General features: G+C 53.8%; 1 protein-coding gene across 1 annotated transcript; it reads right to left on the bottom strand.

Moving 5' to 3' along the window:
• Window positions 1-26778, bottom strand: USP31 (ubiquitin specific peptidase 31). The gene is made up of 16 exons (XM_032197379.1): window positions 26173-26778; window positions 17887-18024; window positions 17341-17429; window positions 16136-16228; window positions 14839-14974; window positions 14172-14316; window positions 13216-13399; window positions 12950-13061; window positions 12399-12493; window positions 12030-12107; window positions 11466-11595; window positions 10040-10159; window positions 9662-9887; window positions 8645-8803; window positions 7774-7926; window positions 1-7210 (listed from the first exon to the last, which is right to left on the bottom strand). The coding sequence occupies exons 1-16, from the start codon at window positions 26776-26778 to the stop codon at window positions 5667-5669; spliced, it is 4008 nt and encodes a 1335-aa protein (XP_032053270.1). The 3' UTR covers window positions 1-5666.
• Window positions 26779-27075: the final 297 nt, after the last annotated feature.

A 27075-nucleotide genomic window follows, 5' to 3' on the forward strand; every position in this document is an offset into this window, starting at 1 on the left:
TGCCTAGTAATAAATTTATTGTATTTTATTACATATTCCCCTTTTTCCACTGAATCCCAATTCCTCATATTCAAACTCTTCTTTCTGAAAGAAAATGATTTTTAACATAAAAATATAAATTCTGCGTATTAAAAGTGCATACACCTTGAATAATAAAACATACAAATAAATAATAAAAGGCATTGACACAGTCTCATGCACTTGTCCTCAAATAATTTAAAATTTATGGTACAATGTTCAATCCCAAGTAAAGACAGCCTGCTCTCCAGATTACTGTACAGTTCAAAAACATTAAAATACAGAAGAGAATATCAAAGGTGTGGGCAAGCCCCACGTCCCAGTATCGGCGTACAGTGATGTGACATGCAGTTTTCAGAACTGTAGATATTCCAGTGTAAAATCTGACATTGTGTCCAGAAGAGAAACTACATTTGTAACAGGACTTAAAATTCAATTTTAACCAATGGTGAGGCACAGTTGGTGAGCAAATCTGTACAAATTAATACTTGGAAGGCCACAAGAAAATAATGTAGCCACTTGTAGCCTGTATTCCCTTGTGTCACCCTACCCAAGGCAATGTAGCACCTAAAAATGTTTTCTTATTGCACTGCACAAATGCCATACAAACCTAACGCTAACTTTCTTGCAGCGCGTTTGTGCTGCAGGGCCTAGAGCAAAACAATTTGTGTTTACACTTAGTTTTAATCTGTGTCTTTTAAAAAACACTATTTGCAGGTAAATTGAGTGCTATCGCCTTTAAAAAAAATAGAAGACTTCCTAAACCTTTAAACCTAATATAGATAACATACAAGTCTTCACATACCCTTATTTTTACAAAATAAAGCTCCTAATAGGAAATGCTTCATGGTGCTTTTATTAAGGAAACCGCATAGTACTTTCATCTCACCACAGATTAAAACTAAATTTCAGTTCCCTCCACAGATAACATCAGATGCCGCCAAATTATTTTGGATCAGAAGGCAATGACGAAGATAGAAAGAAAGATGACAGCAAAACCACTCGGAATGTCGCTCCCCACCCTCCCCAGGCAGCTGAGCCCCGGGCACGGCTCAGGGCAGCCCCCAGCCGTGGCACTGGGGCTGGCCGGGGGGAGGCTGCTGGGGGCTGCCCCCCGAGCACCACCACGGGCACAGCCTCTTCCCACAGCGCTGAGTGTGTCAGTACAGGTACACAACGTGGCAGGCTACATACGAACACTGATCGGGTTTTTCCTGTTTTTTTTTTTAAAAAAAGAAAAAAAGAGAGAAAACAATACAATACAGAAAACCAGTTTGTTCTCATTTCAACATTTCAAATTCCTTTGACGTTATGCTACGCTCCAGCCTTGTCAGTAATCCCAAATTCTGCAAAGAAAAGAATCAAAGATGTGCAAATAAAGCAGGAAACCAGGTACATGCTCCTGTGTGCTGACACATAGCTGCACCAAGAAACAGAAGTACAGAGTCAAAGCAGTGCTCCGGCACCGAGGGAGCAGCTCTGGATACTGAAAGCACGGTCTATGGTTTGTATTAGATGCTTGCATAGTTAATAAGTGCATGCATTTGAGTACAGCAAGAGAACTGCCATGCAAAACTGCCTTTATTACGTAGAAAAAATGGTTGATCATGCTCAAGTTTCAGCTTTGGAAAGCAAACAACTCTGCAGCTAAGAAGGATGAGGGCACTTGCAGTAAGTGTACTGTAATTAAGCTGCTAATTTTCTATCCTAAGCGTTTTTATTTTTTATTTTTTTTTAGCCATATCTGGTAAGTTGGAAAGGGTTACAATTTATACATCCAAAGTGAGACACGAGTTACTGAGAACTGCAGGCACCAAATCTTCTATCAAATGTGATTAATACAAATAAGAGGTGCCTCTTTAATACACATCGTTGAAAATGTGCTTATAAGTTGTACACTACTAAACACTATCCAAAAGACAAAGCCCAAAAAGGGTAAAAATAATTTCTGTAGGTGACCCCAGCAGGAACCTAGCACTGGAATGAGGGCGCTGCTCTCCCGGGCCCTGAGGGCTGGCCCCCGGCACAAGCCTCGGACCAGGGGCGTGATGAGGGGCACGGGCAGACCCCAGCAGGCGAATTCCAGGTGAATTCCATCCGACCTCGGCTAGAAGCACATCACAAAGCCTTCCAGGGCCCGAACTTTCAGGAAAGGGGTGGCCGGGCACTAGCGGCTGCCGCAGAGCAGGCACAAGCCCCCACCATCCTACAGCCCCCAGGCAAAGCCTGTGCTGGGAAGGTCCCTCCCTGGAGCACCCCTCGAGCTGGGCCACATCCACATCGGGACAGCGTGGTGCACACAGACCGGGATTCCTCTGCAGGAAAGGGCTAAGAAACAAGTCTGCTTAAAGCGAGGAGAGAAGCCTGATGGTTTTTCCTCAAGTCACTTTAAGTAAGGCCTGCAGGAGCCCACGATCAGTTTTAGAAAGATTTACTCCACAGCACTGGTGAAGCCAGGGTTTTAACGGTGATCAGACCTGGATTTATACCCATCACGGACACTGCTGTTCCTGGGCCTGCATCCTTTAGCCCTCTCCTATGCAAAGAAATTCACAGACTGCTGGAAATCTGAGACCAGAAAAAGGAGGACACAGAGAGGCAGCAAGCAGCTACTTTCCAAACTGCTTTGTTACAGAATCGACACAGCCACGGGAGCAGGGACCGCACTCTGCAGGTCCCTACAGACATGCCTGCCACATTTTGCCCGAGGTGTCTTACACTCAACAACAACAGTGCACCCTTGCAAGTCAAAGCGTTTTGCTTGAGGACACCCGAAGGCAAGCCCTCCTGAGCCAGAGGACACGCCACGTGCTGGCAGCCCCCCGGAGAAGAGCAGCACCCCTCAGTCACTCTGACACCAGCTTAATGGGAAGAAAAGGGCACTGGCAGGGCCAGCTCTGCAGCCCACCCCACGCTTATCCATGGGGCGAGGCGTCTGAGCACCAGAGCTTCTGTTTTTCAGAGGGCCGGGTAGAAAACCAAATTGGCAGCGTACGCAGAGCGGACAGTGCTGGAGCTGGCAGCAGTTTCCATCAGAAATTACAGTAAGCACAAAGAGGAAGGGCTACGTAACTTATCTTGGGAATGCAGAGCTTTGACTGCTTTTAACCTCAGCTACGGGAATGCTCGGCACCAAGACCTCTCGTTCCCGTTGTATCCTAACGGCAGCTCTAATGACCACTCTCGTGCCCCAAATACAAACATTCTGAACTGGCATTCGGCTGAAACGCCAGCTTGGACATGGCTTCAAGTTTCCTTCAGTACAGACATGCAATACATTAGCAAAAAACACCTCAGAAACCATACACCATCTTCCAGTTGGAACTTTTCCAGTGAATGATGGATGACATGAAAAGAAAGTGTCATTTGATAAAAATAGCCTTTCACAAACGTCCCATGGTGAAACACACAGAGAACTAGGTTCTGTCTATTAAAAGGATGTCAAACCAAGTTAGCAACAGCTACCGGAATTACATTCTTGCTAGAAGAGTTGTTACAAGAGAAGAGCCAACACGGTGCAAGATCCTAATGCAGATCAAATCTTAAACAAGTACTTCAATATCGGCATTTCAGGGAGAAATTTAAGTACCAAAATGTGAAGCAAGTCTCCTCTGCTCTGCTGGGTATAACAAAAAATAATCCGAGAAGAACCCAAGTTACACATTTAAGAAGCAAGCGATACCACCTTCGCTTCTTGTTGCTGCATTAAACGAGAAGGTGACAACAACGCACGGGAGAAGAAACGGATCAGGAAGATGGTCACGTTCAGGCTTAAAAATACAGTCCAGGGCACAGCACAGAGTCCAACAGACCGTAAAAACAGGCAGGCCACTGGCATTGCCTCTGGGATGCAGGAGGCAGGTCCTAAGGGCTCAGCCAGGACAGGCCGAGGGCTGTGCTGCAGCCACAGAGCCCTGCAGCTCCCCGGCTCAGCTCCGCGCCCCAGCTTTGCACCAGGCAGCAGCTGCCCCGAGGCACGCTTCTCTCCAAAGCAGCAAGTGGTGAGCAGAGAACAAACCCAAGGAGCAGCAACGCGCCCGAGCAGCCTGGGGCAAGGCTTCTTGCAGGGTCACCAGCACGGCGGCTAGGAGCGGAGCTGGGACAGGCCAGCTGCAAGCAACTGCTCGTCTGAGGGCACTGCCACGGTGACGGGAGACGAACGAGCAGGGGTCTGCAGGCTGAGCCCGGGAGCTTCACTGGACGAGACTGGGCAGCAGGCAAAGACCTCACCAAAAGACAAGCGTGCACAGCACACTGCCAGCGGCTGCATGCCACGAGCCACACGACAGGCTGCTGCCGTACAGAAAGGATATGCAGAGCAGTAGTAAAACCTCATGAAATTAAAAAAAATTACACCATGAGTATACAAAAGGGCTTGAGGAATCCACCTTCAGAGAGGAATCCTAAAGAGCTTGAGGAATCTCCCCTTGGAGAAGGGCATGTAAACAAGGATGTCGCTAGATGTAGTGCTTCAGCCCTGACAGAACAACACCCAGAGGGGGACGGGACCGCGGCCGTAAGAGACACACAGGGGGCAGACCATGGGGAACGCGAGGAGCGCGCCGGGGAGGAGCAGGGCAGCAACCCCGGCACGGCTCCGGGGCACAGCCCCTCCGACCCTTGCTCAGAGAAGGCAGAGGGACAGGACGACACTTGCCTTGGCCAAGTACCACAGCTGGACGTAAAGGTGCTCCCTCCGCACCACGCCAGGTAAGCATCTGAGCACATCAGGAAACGCCGCTGCTCAGGAGTTTGGGCAGGGGTCCCAGCAGCGCTGCCCACCAGGTGCACGGGGACAGCCACCTCCCGGGGCACCGCACCAACAAGCCACTCACAGGAACGGGCTGGAGCCAGCTGCTGCTCAGTGACTTCTGTTGCTGAGTATAGTGCTTCAAAGAGAGAAAGCAATTAAAGAGAACAGGCTAGAGGTCGCCTTAGGTGTGGACAGAGTAAAACTCTTCACAGACAGAGCAACAAAAAACGCAGATAACATTTTATGGAAAAATCTTTCCGCTGTCGGAATGCAAATGTGAGATCTGTTACAAAGACACGCGTACGCACAGACACACGGGTACCTTTCTGTCCATCCACTAATGCTAGTCCCTCCTATACTGGCTGAGTATATACCTGAGAAACAACATTAGTGTTGAGATATTGCCCTTAAGAAAGCTAGAAAATGGAAGGGAGTAGGGAGAGCGGGTCGAGAGAGCGCGTAAGCAGCGGGAGGCTCTCCTGTCCAGCTTCCTTCGCATCCTCCACAGCGCAGAACAAGGCCAGTGCAGACACAGCCTGCTCAGAACGAGACCAAAGGAACACCAGCTCACAGCTCTACGAAGCACACCAGTGTCAGTACAACTGGGTTTCCGATTTCAGACCTCGAGTCTGAAGGAAGTTGTTGCATTTTCTACGAAGAGACTCCTGCACAAGTGCTATGGGACAGCTGCGTTCGGGTTCAACAACGACTCCAGATAGACTACTTGCATCGGTGCTGCCTGCCTGTGGCTATTTGGTTTGATGGCAGAATCAAAAGGCGCTTTAACAACTCGCAGTTAACTTCTCCTCAAAACATACATTAGGCACATGAACAAAAAACAAGAGCTCAGAATAAATTAGCTTCTCAGCAGAAAAGACACCTGGATTGCAGCATTTCACTGAGGTTCCAGAGAAGGCCGTACGGACACCTGCATGCTGGAAGGTAACTTCTTCAGCGGCTTGTCAGCGGACTGCTTGCCACTGGAAGGAGGAGACTGGGCTCCGGGATCTAGCTGGGAAGACTTGGACTTGCGACTGGAGAGCAGCGAGTGTTTGTTGGGTGCGGCATCTTTTGGGACGAGCTTTTCTTTTGCAGTAACATTGGCATTGGTTTGAGAGGCTGGTGGGACACCACCTTTCTCAGACTTGTCCTCCAGCACGTTTTTGCTGACTGACTTGGAACTGCCACCCGCTGCCTTTTTGGAGAGCATCGTGGTCTTTCCCAGGTCTGCCGACCTCCGGGTCTCCTTCTGCCGTAAGGCCGACTTGAAGAAGGACAACCCCTTCTCTTCTGACTTGCTGTCCCTCTTCAGCCCAGAGCGCATACCAACGTTGGGAGACCGCAGGTTGGCCATGGAAGAGCTCCTCACGTGCTTGCTGTCTACTGCCCTGCTGTCACTCCTGGAGTGGCTTATCCGTGGGGAGCTCATTCTTGAGCTGCTGGTAACGCTCGTTTTGTCCGAGCCCAGGCTTATCTTAGAGCCCTCCCTGCTGAGGCTTCGCTCTGAAGTCCGGCTCTTCCCAGCAGAAGAGCCCTTAGTCAATGAGCCTGATGTGGCTTTCTTGGCAGCTGTGGAAGAGGGAGAAGAACCTGACTTTTGCTTCTGCTGAGCTGCTGGGACAGCCACCTCAACGGGCTTGGTGCTGTGGTCCTTCCTAGCCTGAGTGGGAGCAGGAGACCCATGTCGCCCGCTGGCCCTGGAGGAGTCAGTCTTACTCCTAGACCGGGAAACCTTCTGGGAACCCTTTTGGGGAGGAGGAGAAGAGCGAGAGACTTTGGTCTCGTGGGTAGATAAGACTGTCCTTCCCTTCCTCAAGCTTTTGTCTGTTTCGGAAGCTCCCTTAGAGCTGTGAGCCTTCTTAGGGGTTCCCTCTGCCTTCTCTGGAGCCAGTCCCGTCCCACTGGGGGCTTTCACCTCCTTGACCGGAGAGCTATCCACAGAATCACTCTGATCAACAAAGGCAATTTGATTGTTGTTATCAAAAGGGTCCAAAGCAGGGTGATTCTTGTCTGGCTGCACAGAGCTTTTGCCAAGCCCATCTGAAAGGTCTGAGCTAGATGTCCTTACAACAGACTCTTCCCTGAACGCCCCTTCCATGACAGCCAGGGGGGCTCTGCGAGCCGTCCTGTGCTCTCGGCGGCTGCCATCGCAGGGTTCCAAGTAGCTGCTGGAAAGGTTCCTCAAGCTGCCAAAGCAAGAGGTGGAGACTTTATCATCAGCAGCCTCCCCGATCTTCTCCAGGGTGGAAGCAGAGGTGTGTACTGGGGAATCTCCAGAGAAGCGTGACGGGGAGTTGGAGCGTAACTGCAGCTTTGCAGAGAGCGACCACGAGGGCCTGACGCCGTTCTCACTCACTGCCAGTGGGCTGGTGACAGAGGATCGAGACGACAAGCTCTGACGCTGGACACTTCTCACAAAGGGCCGAGTTGAAAATCCTCCTAGAGAGGAAGCAACATCATCAGTACGAGAGCCAAGCCCACATTTTATCCCACCCATCCACAGATGCCGTTTCCCTACAAGTCAGACAGTTCACCTGCACCACAGGCACCATTCCTTGTATAAAAGCTGAACAAGGAATTCAATAAAAAGTGTGCCTGTCTTCTCAACCCCATGGTGGGAGTCACATGGGAAAAGGTACAGCAGGGCAGCAGACAATTAGTGCCTATACCAAGCAGCAGGAGTGCATCAGCCTCCCTGCAAAGGTGCTGCAGCGAAACCCAGAGAAAATAAAAACACAAAATACTTGATTGAGAGGTTTAGTTGACAATATTTTCTTTCTTTGAAAGGCTCCTTAAGGTTCCTGCCCATCATTTCACACCAGAGAAAAGCCCACCTTTGTTCCTACTGACACTGTGCCTGCCTCCCCCAGCTGCTAGAGAAACCATCCATCCTAACTACTTCACCTGCAGCTGTCCTGGTAGGGATCTCGTAACTGACAAGTTAGTGCCTGAGAAAATATTTTTGACCCAGTTCCCCCAGGCACTGCATCGTTAATACACACCATCATCTTCACTCCTCTCCCCGGTCAGCTCCACCGATTCAGAGAGCGAAGCCAGAGACGTGCGCCGTGACGATGCTGCTGAAGCGATGCTGGGCTGCTTGCTACCAGGAAGGCGGCTGACCCAGTGCTCGCAGAGCGAGGAGCTCGTGGAGCCTGCAAGGCATCAGGCAGAGACATCAGACCAGCAGCACAGAGCTGCACAACATGTGAAACCTCTGGGAAGGCCACAGAGCCAGGTCAGTACTGCACCAGCTTCAACAGTCACTGAGTCTGGGGCCGTCTCACATAGCCACAGCATCCAGATAATGCAGAAATAAACCTCTAATAATAAGCAACAGAGACCATCACACTTGTCCCAATACGCTGCGAATCAAAAGAATCTGTGCCTCAGTGCAACAGCACAGAGGTGGAGGACAGTCCTCGAGCTGCCACAAATGCACCCTGCAAACCCTTTTATTTACAAAGACAAGTCATCAAGCCTGTACCTGCCCACAGCTCAGCCCAGATTCACAACCAACATGTCCAGCTGCTGGCCGCTTACCCGAGACCAACTGCACTGGCAGGGGGAATGAACCAGCCACACGGCTATGTCCTGGCTCAGCAAGGGCAGCTCTGAACACGTGGCACTGGAGGGGGCTCCCCCATCTCCACAGCCTCTGTGCCATAACTAGCGTGGGGTACATAAGGCTGGACAGCAGAACAGGTGGGAAGTTTCCCACAGTCTCCTCGGTTTAGCAGAGGACTCTGAGACAAGCTCACTGTGAGTTCTGGGACAGAGAGCTGGGGTGTAAGCAGAGGCGGGCAGAAAATTCCTCTGTTCCGTGCAGGACAAGAACTACATCCACTCCCTAACAAAGGTAACAGGGCTTACCTGCCACAGAGCTGTTAGCAGACCACGATGGGATTGCTGTGCGTCTCTGGTAGAAAAGAATATACGCTGTCTGCTTGCAGACTTCATTTTCAGAAAGCTGCTGAACATCGCTGTCATCAAAGCAGTACCACTGGCCATCAACTGAGTTTTTGCAATATGCTGAGAGAAACGTTACCATTAGACTTTCCTCACTCCTACTATCAGGATTCCCGTATGATAACTTGAACATGACTTTATCTGCTACGATAAACTCGGAGGAGAATGAAAGGAACAGATTCATTCATGCAACACATCCTCTTCCAGTCTGACTAGCAAGAAGGAAGCCTGAGACGACCAGAGTAAAATGAACAGCTCACAGCTCCGGATTGTCTTTGTTCAGCATTGCTGCTCAGAACAGAACACTATTTGGGGTGGCCCCATTCACTCCATGTTGTTATTTGTGGAGGGTCTGCCCCCACCAGTGACTCTCCTCCTGATGGAGTCCCAGAAGGGAGGATACAGGAGGATGAAGCCCAGAGGTGTGCAGCAGAGGGCAACGCCAGATGCACGTTTTTTGGGCTGAGTGAAAATGAACAGATACTAAGAACCACCAAACAACTTAGCCTATCTCTGGCTGCCCTGGGAGCTGCCAAAACATGCAAAGAGGAATTCAAAACCTGTGCTGTACGCACAGGCAATGTGCAAATATTTCTCATATATAAAAGACTCTGGCAACTACAGTGGCGGGAAAGAACATTTTTGAGACACAAAAGGCTGGTGACATTACACACAAGGTAAAAAAAAAAAAAAAAAAAAAAATGGAGAAAGGAACATACAGTAGGACATTTGGGGGTCAACAGGCATTGTTTCATTTCCCAGGGTCATAAAAGTTCCCCATCCAATATCACATAGCCAGCCCTTCTGAACTGGGTTAGGTCCTTTTGTCAAGAGAGAAGTAAAAAACTACAGACAGGATAGAGAACAGAACTGTTTTCTTTCTGAAAGGATCTAACAGACATAACATCGCAGAGCACTTGCCTGTATAGTGTCCCCCTTGCATGGTGCCATGATGATTGCAGACTGCGTACAGGTCGTAGATGTAGTCCTCAGGATCCCTTCCGAGGCCGTAAGGTCGCCTCCAGGGTGACCAGTGAGACGGCAGGCTCCAGCTGCTCTGACTGCGCTTTACCACGTGAGGAGTCATGTCCAAGCCACTCAGGGGGAATTTCACCATGTTTTGGAGTTTCATCCTTCGGTCTCCTTCCTGTGTAAGTGGAGGACAGCATGAGCTGCAGCAAGGCCACTGCACTTGGCAGAACTAACAAAGCCCTGAAGAGATGTGTCAGACAGAGCAGCTGCTGCTGAGATGCTCTCATCAGGTCGCTCCCCATCCAGCACCCCCCCAGACACTCTTACCTGCCTAAACCTTTTGAGATGTATGATGAGAACATCAGGTAAGGTCCAGAGGCTCAGTGTGATGCTGCCCTGCTGCAGCTGCTTGCAGTGTGGGCATCGCCACGCATCATCTGGGGCAAGCTACAAGAGGCAGGAGCAGGAATTAGTTTCCTGGTTCCAAGGCAGCTCTTCACCACTGCCCCGCTGCCCAAGGCGCAGTGCAGGCACTGACACACGCACCTCAGCTACCTCCAGCATTCATCAAGCTCATTAGAAACACAGGGCTCCCACTGATACCTTTCAAAACAGCAAACGAGGCAAGAGAGGGGTGCCTCGCGGCACAGGCACCTCCCACTGCAAGACAGAAGTCAGCTGGTGCTGCTGTGCGGAGAAACTATTTCCATCCTTCAAACCCCCCGTCCCTTAGAAATTAAGAAAAAAAAGGAGAAAGCCAGCAGGCTTGGCAGCCTGAGTAGCAGTATCCTTACAGGAACACCAGCAGCAAAGAAGGAACCTGACCAGAAGGATTACAGATATACTCCAAGTTTCGTCTCTGACACCTGTAAGAGCCCTCTCCACGTCTCCCCATGTCCCAGTAGCACAGAGTTACAGACGATGGAGATTTTCACTCTCCACCAAGGAGATGGTATCTTTTAAAAGCCACAAGCATGACAAGCACTTCCATCCAGAGCCCCATGCTCAGAAAATTGAGAAGCCAGAGCTGTAAGCTGTCAGACAACTTTTCTCTCACCTCTGAAAGAAGCGACAAGAAAGGCTCCAAAATTATTAAAGCTCAATCGCAGGTCCACAGTCCACATCTGGGACCATCCCTTTTTACAGGGGATTAGACACCACTGGCAAAGACACACAGATCACTCGCATGATGTTCCAGGTGAGGGCCAGACCAGACCCAGCTCTAGCCTGCGCTGTGGCACATCACTGCTCCTGCCCCTTCCACCTCCTCACACCAAGCTGGAGAAGTGCAACCACACTTCTGGAGCCCCTTGTCCCTGTGTGACTGCCCAGCAGGTCCCTGCTCAGCACAGGCTGCCTCGAGCCCACTCAGCTTGGGAGCTGCCCAGCTCAGGCCTGGGAGCACCCGACTGCTCCACGACAGCAGCACATTGCCACAGATGCCACGCTGATCTGATCCTTCATCCTGAACGCCAGAAAAGGCACTGCTGTTTCACAGGGGGAAGCACAGGAATTTGCTCCTCTGATCTGCAGTCTTAACATCGGGGACTGGAGGGGGAGCAGTACTGCCCACAGCTTTCTTCCTACCACAGAAAAGCTCTGCTAGCAGGACTGGTGCCTAGTGCTGTGTTAACAAATTTATTCTCCTGCCTCAACACATCAGTGTCTGCAGAACGCAGCTGAGCATGGGATTCAAGCAGCACACAGACCTACCAGGCCTTGAGTCATGGCTGCTATACAGGCGTGCCCCTACCTGTTCCTCTTTGGTGTACAGTTGGAAACACTGAGATAAAGTGCAGGTCTGAGGTTGGTGATGAAGCTCTCTCTGCTGGCGGACGCTTTCAGAGTCTGGAATATACTCATCTTCCGTGTTCACGAACAAGCTGCACCAGAGACACGACACATTTACCAGCACAGCCACCTGCTCCCCACGCTGCTGCTGAGCCAACACAAGGATAGAAGCAGAACCAGCAGCTCCTTCCTGCATTTGTCTCATTATCCACGAGCGAGAGCTGCCTGGCAAGACCCCACCAGAGCAACACAACAGAACACAGACGTGAGCAGCTTCAGCAGCATCTCGGCAGCAGCTCACTGCCCACAGGATGTCTCACATGAATGCAGTTGGTGAGGGAAGCAGCTACAGGTGAGACACCTGCCCTGTAATGCAGAATGCCAGCTGCAGGGCAAAGGGTTCTGGGTCAGAGCACGTTCAGTGTGCACGGCCCCCGCCGGGTCCCACAGGCAGCACAGTGCCGAGCTGGCTGCAAGCAAGGCTGTCAAGGTGAATTCACTTTAAGGCTTCCTACTCCATACTTACTAATCTTTCGTTTCTTTGTCCCATTCTACGACTAACTTCACGTGAGCAGTTCCCCCCTGTCCACATGACTTCAATGCCCTGGAGAAAGGAGCAGACAGAGGTTAGGCTTCAGATTCCAAGATGGGCTATGTTGTCTTTCATATGCATGTGGCTTATTTTCTTTAGCCCTTCACCTTCCCCCACTGCCACCCAGGTCAAGCTTGGAAAGTAGAAAAAAGCAGGTTCCAGACAGCACGACACACCACTGAGCAATCCTGACAGCTTCTGGAGGACTCTCAGTCATTCCCAGCTCCCAGGCCCAGGAAGCCCACTGCACGCAGCCGTGCCAGGACTGTCCCTCAGCCCCAGGTGGCCGGTCCCTGCCCCTACCTTTCCACTGTTGGGTGGCAGAGGGGCCGCTCCTCCTGAGGTAGCAGGTACGTTATGCCCACAACACTGACCACTCGCAAGCTGAACGGGCAAACCTGCAGAAAGACAGCAGAAGCCATCTGAATGACTCAAACACACATCACCTCACAGCACAGGCAAACGGTTTATCCTAGAACGTGTTTTACAAAAGACAAAACCTCCTCTGCAGCGACCAGACAAGGTGCTGCTCAGAGGGAATGCCCATCAGACACACGCTCAGCAGTCACCAGGCAAACTGCAGCCTTCCTTAAGGCAAGCACCACTTCCAGTGCAGACAGCAGCACTGACTTCTCGAGTAGCTTTTGGGGATAAGGAAGGAAGAGAAGCACGTCATTCCTTCACCTGATCAGTCTACTCTTACCTGTAACGTTCAGCAAACAGCAGACAAAAGCACATCAGACTCGGACACTACTGCACTAAGAAACATGGGAAGGCACCAGCGCAGCACGTCCATTGCTCCCAGTAACCTCCCTTCCCACTTAGTCTCAAAGCAGCCACACCGTTTGGCTCACCTGCAAGCAGGCTGCAGGCCGCAGGAAATACTGCATCTTCTCCAGAATTTCCTTCTGCAGAATATCCCAAGCAATTGTTTTTTCCAGGTGCAACACAAAGGGCAAGCCAAACCTAGAGAAAGGAGTAGCATTTGAGGAAGAGATCAAAAGAGCGTGCACGCAAGCCGTCCCTCCCGCACCTTGCATTTGCCCCACACGGTGAGTAAAGCCCAGGCCACCAAGGAAGCAGCCAGAGCCGTAAGCCTGGCCGGGAAGCTGCCAGTCACCTTTTGCTCTGCTGTCCAGTGCACGCTCTGTTACACACCAGCAAGACAATCTTGTCGTTTGCTGTTTGTCTAGGAGAAGGCTGTTCTAGTTTTCCAGACTTCACTGTTCCTTGAGAGTAGGATATTGTTCGGGAGTGCTCAGTGCCATATTTCAAGTTATTCAGGTTATTGTTCACATGTAATCCTGAAAAATTAGGAGAACGGGATACTTTGTACCATTATTTACAATATACATCCCCCTCGGGAAGCCTTCCTTGGGCCTCGAGGAGCAGGCCAGCGTGGAAGTGAGACTGACCATTTTTATTAGCCTCGCACAAAGACTTCAGTGAGCAATTACTTTCCATGGTGCCTACTTCTTTACAGAAATAAGTGTTATGTAATGCTCAACTAACTGATTTTTCACAGTAATTTGTGCAAATACTCATATCTTGTCTGACTGCATGAGAAGCTAAAGTGGCAGACACCCTCCTTGTTACTTCCAATAATGAAATTTGCCTTTGACTACCCTCTGTCTACCCAGGATGCAATTACTCCCTTCCTCTGAGAGGGAGGCACAGAAAAGCTGAATTTCTTGAGCTTTAACAGAGAAAGTGTTTCCTCATTCCTCAGACTGTTTGTTCATCACTGGCAATCTGATTTTAAATAACACAATTTCGGTGGCTTGGTCTGGCCTTTAAAGCAAGCCTAACAACAGATCTCAGAAGAAGCCAGCCTGGCCCGAAGAACGAGAGCCAGGAAGAGGAATAAAGTCACGTACATCACTTCTTGACAGCCTCCCAGCTGAGGGAGCGAGGGAATTGAGTCTGCTGGAATGAGTCTGGACAAAGTCAGAGCTGAAATCAATACACCAGGGCATCGTCTACTTGTGGCACTTTCATTATCAAGTACATCTGCTTACAAAACCAAGCCCTCCTCATCTAAACACCCGGGTGGGCACCATGCAGTTATCCACTTACCTCTCTGACTAAGGATACCCTCGGGCCTAAATATCTCTGGGGTCTCAAAGGCAAAGATGCAGTCACTTTCGTGAATCGTGTCCAGATCGTCAGTGTCGCAGAAGGAGCGATGAAACCCGTCGTAGTACATCTCTGTCAGCACGATCTAGAGCCAGCAGAAGCAAAGCAGAACCCCTGATGCCACCAGTCCTGGCCCTGCTGAGCTGCCCCATGCCTCGACTGGGGCTACCCGCCACGGGACGGCATCCCCCAAAGCACCCTGCTGCCAGCCAGCACGAGGAGCTGGGAAAAGGGCGGCCGTGACCCTGGAGCTGGGGTGACAGCAGCACGAGAGGGGGTGCTGGTGGATCTGACAGCTTTCTTGGAACTCCTCCTGCAGAGGAATTGCTGTGCCTGTTCCACAGCTGCCCCACAGTTCTCTCGCTGCCCACGCGTGGGAATCGCAGGGCATGGGGCAAGACAGCACAGGGGGCTGCCCTCGCACCGCTAGCGCTCACGGGGTCAAGGCACAGGGAAAAGAGTGACTCAGGTCACCACCACCCTGCTCCCCCATCCAGACAGGGACAGCCAACTGCAGCTCCTACACGGCCAGCACCGCTCCCACGGGCTGGGAGCCTCAGCACTGCCCTCCTTCGGCACGAGGGGTCCCGGCAAGGCGAGCCCTTACCTGCTCCGTGGGTATCTTGGTCTCCGACGAGACCGCTTCCCGCAGCCTGGCCACGGTCCCGGCGATGGGCACGGCCACGCCGATGCGCATGCAGTGGGAGCACTTGCCCTGGTACACCACGGTGATGTAGAGCGGCCTGTGGGGAGCAGAGGCGCTGCCTGGGGGGAGCTCCTGCCTCCGCAGGGGGACCCACCCGAACCCAGGCACCCAGGCTGCTGCCAGCTACGGGGCCCTGCTGACGACCCAGAGCTGTGCTCAGCCTCAGCCAGACACACGTGTGGGATTTCTAAACTTTTCTTACTACATGGGCTGCTGTTGCTTGTTCCTACAAGCAGAAAGTGTTCTTGGAAAAAAATCCCAGAGTTAAAAATAAAACTCTCCACTGCAAGACAATCTGATTTTCCAGGCAGCGCGCTGTGATGTGGGTCAGCCCAAAGCAGTAGCTTGGAACATTCAAAGAGAGCTGCTGTGACCACCAGGACGGATCTCCGGGCTGTCTCTCTAAATGAGGTGCTGCCTCCCCCAGCAGTACCAGCAATGCCTTCAGAGGAGCACAGCGGGGCAGCGACCCTACAGGAAGCGCTCTCCTTGGAAATCCCCCTCAGCCTCCACTTAGCGGTGCAGTAGGAGCTTCGAACCAAACCTGATACCTTCACATTGAGTACTTTCATTACTTTGTTCCTTTGCTTCTTGAACCCACACAAAGTTTCTGCACACACAGCATAAGGTGAAGGAGCTGCACAGCCCTACTACCCACTACATAAATAAGCATCTCATGATGTTTGCTCTGAACTTTTTACCTAGACATTTTTTCCCTTTTTCTTTATTGGCAACAGCTGTATTTCAAAAGCAAAACATTTTGCAGGAGAGCTTTTAACTTTGCTTTTTAAAATTAAAGTGATCAGAGACTTTTCCCATGAAAAATTAAAAAAAAAAAAAAGTTTCATCCTTCTCCCATTTTTAATTTCAACATTCTATAAATAAAGCAAGATATTTTGGTTCCCTGAATCAAGTATAACTTCTCTCCACAAAGTAATTCTCTAGGAAGCTTTTGGAAGGGTAGGGGTGAAGAAACAAGTAAAAGGCTTCTTTCTCTGAAACATTCTGAAACGAGTAAAAGGCTCAATTTTCCAATTTACCTGCAAATCGAAGATTTCAGTACCATATAGGTCCTTGTATTTTTTTAAGAGACTTTTAAAACAGAGATTTTGCTGTCATCTCTTTTGCTTCTATACCAAATTGCACAACTCTGACTACACTGAAAACAGCCAACACAAACCAACAGATAACTACATACCGCGTGTGAGGCAAGGGAATTGGCAGAGAGATGCAGAGAAAAGGGTCAAAGGTGTTGCTCTGCTTCTGGCAATGAGGGCACGTCAGAGAGGACCTGTTACAATACCAATAAGAGGACAGTTACACGTCGTGTCATCAGGAATGGATAAATGATCACATCACAAATCACTGCCTCTGCGTGTCAGCTCGGCTGCCCTCGCACTCTTCTTCCTCCCTACGAAGCGGCTCTGCACAGCGGTGCACCAGGCACAGCCGCGGTAAGTGAGGGGCTCAGGATGTCTGAATCCTTTCAGAGTAATTAGTCTCAAGTTCATTACACGGCATGCCAGGAAAAGACTTTGCTTGAGACGCTGAATTTGGCTTTTAATAAGCATCACTGCAAGATTAATAATTCACCAATCGCAGCTCCGATGTGCAAGACCTGAAAGGGTTTTCTCTTTGAAGAGAGGGGAAGAGACGGGGACAGTGAGCACTGCAGGAACACAGATCTCTTATTCAGGAGGCAAAAACCCCAAACAACACGTCTCTCATTCAGATTCACCTCCACCTTATGCTGGCTTTGCACCAGGGCTTAAGGTGTCTCCTTTGCAAAGGAAAACCTGGCAAACATTGGGGGGAACGCCCGGTAATTCAAGTGCCCATCGCAGCACAGATACAAGCTATCAAGGAACTCACAATGAGGTTGTTTTCCTGCAGTAGTTCTGAAGTTACAAAGCTCACTTCCCAGAAGTCTGAGAAACTCACAGGAAATACCCTGAGGGGACAAGGAAGGATTCGACTCCGGGTTCCCAAGCACCAGATAACGAGAACTCTGCAAGAAGCCTGGGACCTGCAGCTCCCCAGCTGCCTGCAGGCACCTCCAGGTCTTGCTACAGGCTCCAACCCCGAGCAGGCAGGGCGAGCCTCGCAGCACCGAGCTGCCCTGGGCCTTTGCTCCCTTAAGCACTGACTTGCTTTCAGGAAGGGTCAGGGCAGTTGAAGAGGTGGCACATGCTGTAGATTTTCAAACAATATACTGAATCTGAGGCAGTCAAACTCTCTCTCTCCTCTGGTGAGAGATCTTAGTTTAAAATTTATTCAGAAAAATTCAGAAGTAGCAGTTAACATGACACCAGCCTCAACTGTACCGTGAGCTAGGGTCAGGGTAGAGTACACTGGGGTCACCAGTACATGCAGTAACGCCTCAAAAGGTACAACACATCATACCTGTACTGGGCTTGAAAGAGTTCCTGCACGAAAGTACTACTGATGGGAAAGGCTGGTCCCTCAAGCAGCACATCATCCTCCAGCGGTGGCTAAAAGAAAAGAATAAAGCCCAGAAGCATAGCCAAGCGTGTAGGTGGGCACCAGACAGCTCCAGTACTCCCAGCCGAATTTGTGCGCTCCTTGACCAGGAACAGCAGGACAGCACCACACAGATTTTAAGCAACGAGTGCTCCCTGGCATGCAGGTGGTTACGCAGGAACGCGGCACAGCCGAGGACGGGCAGGGATCTCACCCCAGATGAGGCTCCTGGCAGCTCCCCTGCCAGGCTTCCCAGCCTTCACAAAGGGCTGCAGCAGGGAGCCCGTGCCAGGGCCTCACGAAACATCTAGTTACATTCATAGGCCAGAAACGAACGATTCTAACCCAAGCTTTTGTTCCGTTTGCATACCGGAGTTAAGGAGCCAATAGGCAGATTTATTTTAAAAAGAAAGATCGTATGCAAAGCGATAGCTGCTGTCCCACGCTGGCGCACAGCACACTCCTCACCTTGAGGGGAGGCACGCCACCGTACTTCACCGCGTTGTTCAGATCTTCGTGGACTCTGTCGAGCAGCCAGAGCAGGAACTCCTGCGCATCGTGCTGGGCGTTCCCACGGTACTGCATGGCGTTCTTGGACACGATGTTCTGCGGAGACACAGAGGTGGCACGTGGTAAAGGCAACTCGTACTGCTCTGGGTACGCTTGAAGAGCCTGGGGAATGTGTGTAATTTACACTTGAATTTCCAGAAAAGCCATCTCAGGAGGACACCAGCACACCCAAGGGATTTGATCCAACCTGTTTTTCTTCTGGACACGAATGGGAGGGTCTTGAAGTTCACCAGCAACACAGACCTGCACCTCCACAGCCTTCCCTTGCCCTGCAGCTCTGGGGGCATCTGCACCGAGCCCCCAGCTGGGCCACACGTGCCACCCTCCTCAGGACGGCGCCTGCCGCATCTTTCCCCAGAAGCGACCAACACCAGGAGCTGTTTGGTGTCTCTGCCCCAGCTCCCTGATCTCGCTTCCACCCCTCCCATGGCGCTGGGGCAGCCAGCTCTGCACAGCCCTGCAGGACGGGAACCAGGCACCGACACCTGCGTTCAGCACCCTGGCACAAACGCTCTCTGGAGTAATGCCATGCGCATGGTGGGCTGGTCCTGGTGTGTTCCCAGCCAAGCAGCAACCTACTGCCACGGGGTCAGGCAGTGCTGCCACAGGCACAGCCCGGCTGGGCACAGCAGAGCCTCAGTGGGACGGGGCCGCAGAGAGGGGCAGCAGCAGGGCGAGGAGGCAGCCACAGACCTGAGCCCCGCTGTATGCCCGCGGTGCCAGACCTCTGCTGCTTCTCCAGTCTGACTCGGCAACAGATCGCAGAAACGAGGCCGGGCTGCTGGCTTTATCCCTGTAAAAATGGGGTCACCAGAAGGGAGGGGCAATGGGAAAGATGGAAAAGGACCGATAGACACACATTGTCTGTCCTCTAATCTGCCCACCTGCCTCGAGGCAGCAAAATTACAGAAAACAGAAATAATCTGCTCACATTACAGATGCGCGAGCCTTCTGGCAGCAGATTTTCCACCCTCACGGGCACAGGGACCAGCACCCTCCAGCCAAACCATGCAAACACAGCCTGAGACAAGCAAGCCGTGCACGCTGGGTGCCCACCTCTGCCACACACAGCCGCAGCCCAGCAGCCCCGCTTGGTGCTCGACCAACAGGAGCTCGGGTGCTGCCGCGAGCCAGTCCCGAGGGGTAAAGGAGTCTGCGGGGACTCAGAGGTTAAAGGAGAGCAAAGCCTTCCCCACCCCAAGTTCCAATCAAGCAAAACAAGATCTATGGGGGGAGGACAAAACGTAATCTAAAAGAAAGGACCTTAATCCTCTTCATGTGCTGGCCTTATTTATACCTCTCGCTGTCCATCAGTGGAAAGCTTGGTGATTTATTTGTGTTGTACCAGTTTATAACATTAAACACTAAACCACGAAAATACAGTTAACGTCCCTGCAGATCCTGGTCCGATGCCTGAACACCCGACACTCACCCACCAAAAAAACACCAGGACAAGATTGCAGTGACCTAGAGGAACCTACATGTAGCTCAGCTGCACGAGGAGTACCTGGTTACCACCCTACTGAAGTGACACCGCAGATGCAGCCTCGTGGCCCTGCTGGCCACCAGCCTGTCCCCGTGGGTGCTCTCGGCACCTACAATGTCCAAGATCTGCTTTGTGAGGAAGGCAGGCTGATCAGTTCATGGCACCCCAGGGTACAGGGAAGAATTCAGGACAACTGCACAAACTTCCTTGGCAAGCATCATCCTTGTTCAATGTAAAACTTCTGAAAATTGAATTTACCTTTGAAAACCCACGTAAGGTTCTGAACCAAAAGTCAGCCAATCAGCCAAAATCTGCCAAGCCCCGTGCCAGGCACCATGGATCATGCTGCCCGGGGTGAGGTGACCACAGGGGGATGAGGAAGAGGTGCAGGAGCACACCAGCCAGCACAGCTGCTGCTCTTGCCCCTTCCAGAGGGCCACCAGGCCGGAGGGGAGGCCCCCACCAGACGTGCCAGGAGCCGGCGGCCGTACCTGGGCCGGTTTGTTTGAGGGAAGCCAGCTACCGGGTGCTCCCACTGCGCCCTTGTCTAGACAGAGCTGAAGATAAAAGGGTCCTCGGCGTTGCCAGGAGGAAGCGAATCTGGTATTTCAAGTCCGAAGGGAGGCGTGCAGGGGCTTTCTCTGTGGAAGCAGGCGTAACCACGGAGCTGGGGAATCCCGGCTCGATTTCTCATCGCCCTCCTCCCGGTGCCACCAGCACGCCACCCGCACAGACCCCGCGGGGTGCTGCTGACGCCCGGTCCCACAGCGAGCGCGGGGCTGGGGCTGTGCTGGCACCGCTCCCGTCCCAGCAGCACTGGGTCTGCTCCTCGCAGCCTGCGTGTGCCAGGGACACGGAGCTGCCTGTGGAGACGGACGGCACGGCGCTGGAAGCGGTTCAGGAAGCACTACAAGGTATCAGATGCGATTTCCTCACAAGAGGCTGTGCTGCACAAACACTCCAGCATCAGCAGCGTGTTCCCAGTGTTACGCACGCTTCCTGCCGTCGCCGTGACAAGTGGCCTGTTATTATTATTGTCATTATTGTCATTGCTGTCACCGCTGCTGCGGAGCTCTACGCGCCTCCCTCCCAGCGCACCGCACGGCGCTGCGGCAGCAAAGCCGGCAGAGAGAGCACGGTGCAGACAGACACAGACACAGCACAGCGAACAGCGGTGCCACAGAACGCACGGGGGCTGGGAGGAAGGAGCAGACCCAAACTGAACAGTCTGAGCAAGCCACCAGCGAGTCCCCAGCGAGCCGGGGTCTGCGTGCAGCCTGCCCTGTCCCACACCCCGGGGGCTGCAGGACACCAGCAGCACGCGGTGCCGGGGCTGCCTGCCCACCGGGCACACCTCTGCACAGCCCCAGGGCAGGGCAGGGGACGAGGCCCTCCCTTCCCTTCCCTTCCCTCCCCACAGGCACACCAGCACAGACATCCTGAATGCAGGCAGCACTGCTGGAAGAGATAAGTGGGGGAAAAAATCATAATTTCCTATTGATCACACGCACGTACCTGACCCCCTAATGCAAGCACCCTACAACCAACCCAGTCCCTGTCCATCCATAAAGCAGATTTACGGCAAAGATGCATTATCGTTTTTATCAGCCCACTGAAAGTTTAATCATCTATTGCTCTAAATAGATGCAATAAATAAAGCCAAACGTAGCTGAACTCCTGGCCTCCCCTTTGCTGCTGTTGTTCTCCCAGCTAACACAGACAACCACAGGAAAGATGTCAGCCTGCTGCTTGCCAGTGCTCCTGCTAGGAAGCAGCTGTGGAAAGGTTTTTGTGCATGAACGGATGGAACCAGCTCGTTACGGCCCTGAAACAATGACACACGTGAGCAGGAAAGAGAGCCTGTTATTTACCTTTCATTGAACATCGTAAAGTCAGGCTCGGGCAGAGATTTGGTGGTGGTGTCTTTCTGTTTAATCCCACAGTCAGCTTTGTGCTTGGGCAGCTTCTACAGCAGACACCTCATGAAGTGTTCACCTGAGTCCCTGCACTCTCACACAGTGACTTCCCCTCTCCAAGGCGAGACGAGACACCCACTCTGCGGGCAGCAAACCCCGCAGACAGCACAGCACAGGGCTCGCAGCCATCCCAGCCCCAGGGACGGGGCTGAGCCAGCAGCACCCCGCAGCACAGGGGGAGAAACCTGGGGACACGGCAATGGGCACGGAGCAGGAGCAAGGGGGCCGTGGGCAGAGGGACCGATGGGCGATGCCTGCAGAACAGGGCACGGCCAGGAGAGAGGAAAGGGGAGGAAACATCAGGAGGAAGAGCAATAAAAACACAATGGAAAACAAAAGGCAAGAGCACCGCAGCACGTGCAGTTAGCACCCTGCTAACTGGCACAGCACCGGGCCTTTGTGCTCAGTTCCTGAGCCGTACTGAAAGCTGTGCTGAGCCCGACGGGACGAGGCAAACAACTGGGGAGGAGGCAATTTGCCAGGACAGCCAAGTGCACGCAGGTCAAGCCTCAGGAAACGCTCCGACAGCGAGCTTTCAGAGCTGGGTGTCAGACCTGTCTGGCTTTTCCTGATACAGAGAAGAGCAGGCACACTCGGGAAGGACACTGCCTCCTCTAAATACCTCAGCTGGATGAGGCCAAAGCGTGGAGAAGACAGCAAACCCAGCGAGCCAGCTCCATGCCTGCCTGCAGCCCCCCCACACCCCCCAGCCAGGCACCCCGATGCTTCACAATTCAGGAGTTTGTTGGGTGTTGTTTGTTTGTTTAATTAATTCACAAAGAAGCAATCACCACAGCTGATGGCTGCTTGTCCCAACTTCAGCCTTTACACCAAGAGCTCTTCTGAAACTCGAGCACTGTGAAACTCAGCCACACGCGGCTGTGGGATACTGCCAGGAGTGCGGACTGGAGAAAAAAACAAAAACTTAAAACAGCAACATTAGCAACACAGCAACCTCTGCTCCAGTAACAGGGATCCGTTTGGGGTCCACATCTAACTCTGGTAACCCAACCCAACCAAGCCCTTATGACTTCACAGCATTTGCTGAGCACACAGCTCCCAAAAACAAGGCAGTCTCCGTCCCACGGGACAAAACCGAGCTGGTACAGCTCGAGCACCCAAAGGGCCTCGTTAAACACCGAGACACTCCGGCGTGCAGCCAGCCTAGCGCCCTGCTTTCAGCTAGGACAGAGTTAATTTTCCTCCTAGCAGCTGGCAGGGTGCTGTGTTTTGGCTCGGGATGAGCAGAGCGCTGATAACCCCCCGATGTTGCACTTGCTGCAGAGCAGCGCTCACACCAAGCCAAGGACTTTGCAGCTCCTCGCCCCGTCCTGCCGGCGGGCAGGCTGCAGGTGCAGCAGGAGCTGGGAGGGGACAGACCCGGGACAGCTGACCCCAAACTGCCCAAAGGGGTGTTCCATACCTTATGGGGCCATGCTGAGCTACATCTAGGGTGACTGGCTGGGATGGGGGGCGGCTGCTCGGGGTTAGGCTGGGCATCGGTCAGCGGGTGCTGAGCAATTGCACTGTGCATCACTTGTTTGTGCACATTATTGGTAGTAGTACTATTAGCATCATTATTGTCATTATTATTATTGTTCTTATTATTTTCCTGTCTTTATCTCAACTCACGGGCTGCACTTTCCCGTTTCTCTCCCCTATCCCATAGAGGGAGGGAGGAGGGTGAGCAAACGGCCGTGTGGTGTTCAGCTGCCAGCTGGGTTAGAGCACAACACTGAGCTAGGAAGAAAGCCTCCAAACAAAAAAATAACCTCACTGTCCACAGATCGGAACTCCGAGAAGGACAAAGGGAGAGGATTTGGGTAAGTGTATAGGATTTTTAAAACCCAAGTAGTTTAAATAAAACTTCTCCCCAGTGAAGACCCCACCAGCACCTCCGAGCGCCGCAGGCTGGCTCCCATCACAAAGGGCACTGTGTCCGCACAGCTGAGCTCCCGGGAACTTTGCGGGGACACAGGGACAGCTCCTGCAAAAAAAACAAGCCCGAAGCACAGCTCCTGCTGACACAATGGATGTTTGCTGCTATTGTCACCCCATCACAAAGGGGAGAGAGGAAGCACGAGCTGCAATATTGGCACTAGTTATGAAAGCAGCAGCTCTGCTTAGGCAGGAAAATAAAAAGGACAGAGCTGTCGGGGGAAGGATTGCTAACAAACTGCACGAGAGCAGGGGGCCATCGGGGAGCCAAAGCAGCGCCCGGCTCTGCTGTGCCACCCGAGGGGAGGTGTGCGGTGCCAGTGCCTGCACCCACCGGCTCCTTCCCTCTCCTGCCTTCACCCCGCAGCCCTCAGACCCTCTGCCCCCTCCCAGGACCCGCTGGGGACGAGGAGAGCCCCCAGGGCAGCCCCGGTGCCCCACAGCAGGAGCACGGGCAGGCTGTTCCAGGGGCTCCCTCCCTGCCCCGTAGGGCACAGCCCTGCACATCACCCGCACAGCGACCCCATGGCCCGCAGCTACACAACCACTTGTTTCAGTCGCATTGTGCTCGTTTCTAGCAGCAGGACTTTGTGATTCACGAGTCCGTAGGATGGGTATTTTCTCAAAGACCAACCTAAACAAGGAGAAATGCTTTGAATACTACCAAGAAAAAAACAGCCAAGGGTAACGAGCATCTAGAGACTCAGCCCCTCCAAGGGCCCTGTCCACAAGGACACTGAGAGGCCTTCTCTTGGAAAAGTGCCCCAAGAAAAAAAGCCCACGGCTGTAAGGATGAGCTAGAGGATAAGTGCTATCCTGCACCCCAAAATATGCTCAGCACCTGCAGGTAAGGATTTAGGAATCAAGGACTGACTGCCTTTACGCGATTATACACGGCAGCAAAGGAGGAAAACTAAAAGAAAAAAAAAAGAAACCCCACAAACAGGAACACTTCTTAGCACGTTGGATAAAGAGCTGCTCAAGTACCAAATAAATGTTGCTGTCAATAACTGCTACTATTGGAGTGAAAGTACGAAACAACTGTCCTGAAAACACTTTTCACCATTTAAAAACAAACAAACAAACAAGTTTCCAGAGTGCAAACACCAATCTTCACCTTTCTCAAATACAAGCCTCTTGTTTATACATTTAAATTAACCGTGCAAGTCTGCTGCTGAAGAAATTTTTAATTAAGAACACCGCATTTAATAGCAGGTTCAGGCTACCTGACTGTCTTCAGAGGCATTAATGTACTAGTGAAAGTAATTGACCCCTGTGCAGAAACAGCCGAGCACTTGACACGACAACAAAGTCCCCTGGATAGGACCCAGGCCTGTTGATACCGCACGGCTCTGAGCAGGACCTGCTTGCACAAGATCCCCCCCAGCAAGAGGCTTTTTAAAGCCTCCCAGGGCCTGGCAGGTAGGAGATTGATGTGCTCCAGCGACACCACCAAGGAGCAGAGCAGCACTCACTTACCGGTAGTGACGGCGGCCACCAGCCAAAGAAAGTTCCACTAGGAAAAAAACAAAGCCTGGATCATGGCCTTAATTTAATCCCCGTATCTGTTTCCCTTCCTCTTTCTGCCTCTCTTATCTGAGCACCTCTACCTTGGGCTCGCACAAAGAGCGCTTCTCGGCCTAAGAGCTGCTCTGCTCTCCCCTTTATCAGCTGTGCTGCCAAAAGACAGCTTCGCCTTCAAGCTTTTTGATTCTCATTACTCAGGAGGAGCCCACAATTTCTGCCGGTGTCAGGAAGGCTCCGGGGCAGGGAGATCACAGCAGGACAGGCCCCTGGCAGCCTGGGGGCTGGCGGCCGCTCTCCAGCTGCCCCGTGAGCGAGCAGTGCCGGCTGCCAGGGTCTGCACATGGCCCTTGCCCCTGTGCCTGCTCCTCCCCACAGCCAACGGCCGTGCCAGGGAGCCCTCACATTAAAGCTCAACAACCCTGCACGGCTTCCAGAAGCACGGCAGGCCCGGAGCGTTTTCACAGCAGCTGGGTCTCGTTTCTCCCAAAGGTGCTCCAGGGTGAGGTTCAACCACAGGCACACGGACCCTGCTGCAGGAGGGGACCCCGCTCTGCCCATGCTGGGCACCGCGTGGTTCTGGTGAGCAGGGCAAGAGGGGGGAGTGCTGGGGTCAGGGCCTCGGCCCCGCCGGCAGCAGCACCAGCTCCTGCAGCGGCCGCCCTGTTCCGCACAGCCGCTGCTCCCGGCCCTGCCACAAGTTCACTGCAACTTCTAGGGCGGCACAACGGAGGTATGAAACAGCAAAACGGGCACCTCCGCCAGGCAATTAGCAGCAGAGCTGTTAGCTGGCTTCCAGTGCTGCCAGCAGTGAGTACGCTGGCACCTGCCCGGGGCTCCCGCTGGGGATGAGGAGCTGGGCAGCGGCCGCCCCGAGCAGCAGCGGGGACACACGGTGCTGCCACTTACCTGGCACCCACACACGGGTCCGGGCTCTCTGCTGCTCCTCAAGGTGCCTGCACGCACCCCACACCCAGCTGGGCTGCAGCACCCCGAGCAGCGCGGGGGAAACGTCCCACGGCACCGACACGGGGCACAGCGACCTGCTGACCGCGGGAAAGGCCCGCGGGGCCCCGAACGTGGCGATGGGGCAGAACCCAGCCGGGCTGCCCTGCAGCGAGGGGCACGGTGCGGGCTGGCACCCCGCGGGCAGGGCACCAAGAGGTGCCGCCTTCACACCCCGCAGCCACGCGGTGCCGCCCGGCGAGGCCCTGGGAGCAGCTCTCGGGGCCGGGCCCGTGCGTGAGGCGCGGGGCTCACCTTGAAGTCGCGGCTGTGCTGCGGGGTGTACTCCAGCGTCCAGAGCGCCCGCACCAGCTGCGCCAGCTGCTCCGTCACCTCGCCGGGCTCGGCGGGGCCGCGGAACTGCTCGAGCGCCAGGAACTCGGCGAAGAGCTCGGTGTTGCTGAGGCACTGCAGCACGGCGTTCATGAAGCAGGTGTTGCCGTGGTTGCGCAGCCCCGCCACGCCGGGCACCGCCTCGGGGCCGGCGGCGGGCGGCGGGGGCGGCTCGGGGCTGCGGGGGGGCCCCGGCGGGAGGCAGCTGCCCAGGCCGCCGGCCGCCCGCGGCGGGGCCGGGCGCGGGGCCTGCGGGCCGCGGGGCTCGGGCTCGCCGCCGTAGTGCGACAGCGTGGAGAGGGTCTTCAGCACGCGGCTCATGAAGCCGCCCAGCGAGCGCCCCGGAGCAGCGGACGGGGCGGCGGAGGCGGGCGCCGCGGCCGGGGACGGGGCCGGGGCCGCGGCCGGGGCCGGGGCCGGGGCCGCGCCGCCGCCGCCCGCCGCCGCCCGGCCGCGGAACAGCCGCTTGCTGAAGGAGCGCTTCTCCTTGGCGCTGCCCGCCGGCCCGGGGCCGCCCACCCGCTGCATGGCGGCGCGGCGCAGCGCGCATCCCCCCGCCGCGCTCAGCCCCGGGCCGCAGCCGCCTCACGGCGCCGCCATGCCGCGGGCGGGGCGGGCCGCGCCCCACGTGACCGCGCCGCCATGGCCGCGCCGGGCAGAAGCCGGCCCCGCCGCCATCTTGGCTGAGGGCACGGCCGCCCCCCGACGGGCAGCCCCCCCCAACCCTCCCCCCCGTCACACCGCCACTGCCGGCGGGGGGGGAGCGGGGACACCACGGGGACACCCCACGGGGACACGGGGCGGGTGTCCGGGGCCGGCCTCATC

This window comes from Aythya fuligula, chromosome 15 (assembly GCF_009819795.1).
Source record: "Aythya fuligula isolate bAytFul2 chromosome 15, bAytFul2.pri, whole genome shotgun sequence".
Classification (NCBI taxonomy): domain Eukaryota; kingdom Metazoa; phylum Chordata; class Aves; order Anseriformes; family Anatidae; genus Aythya; species Aythya fuligula.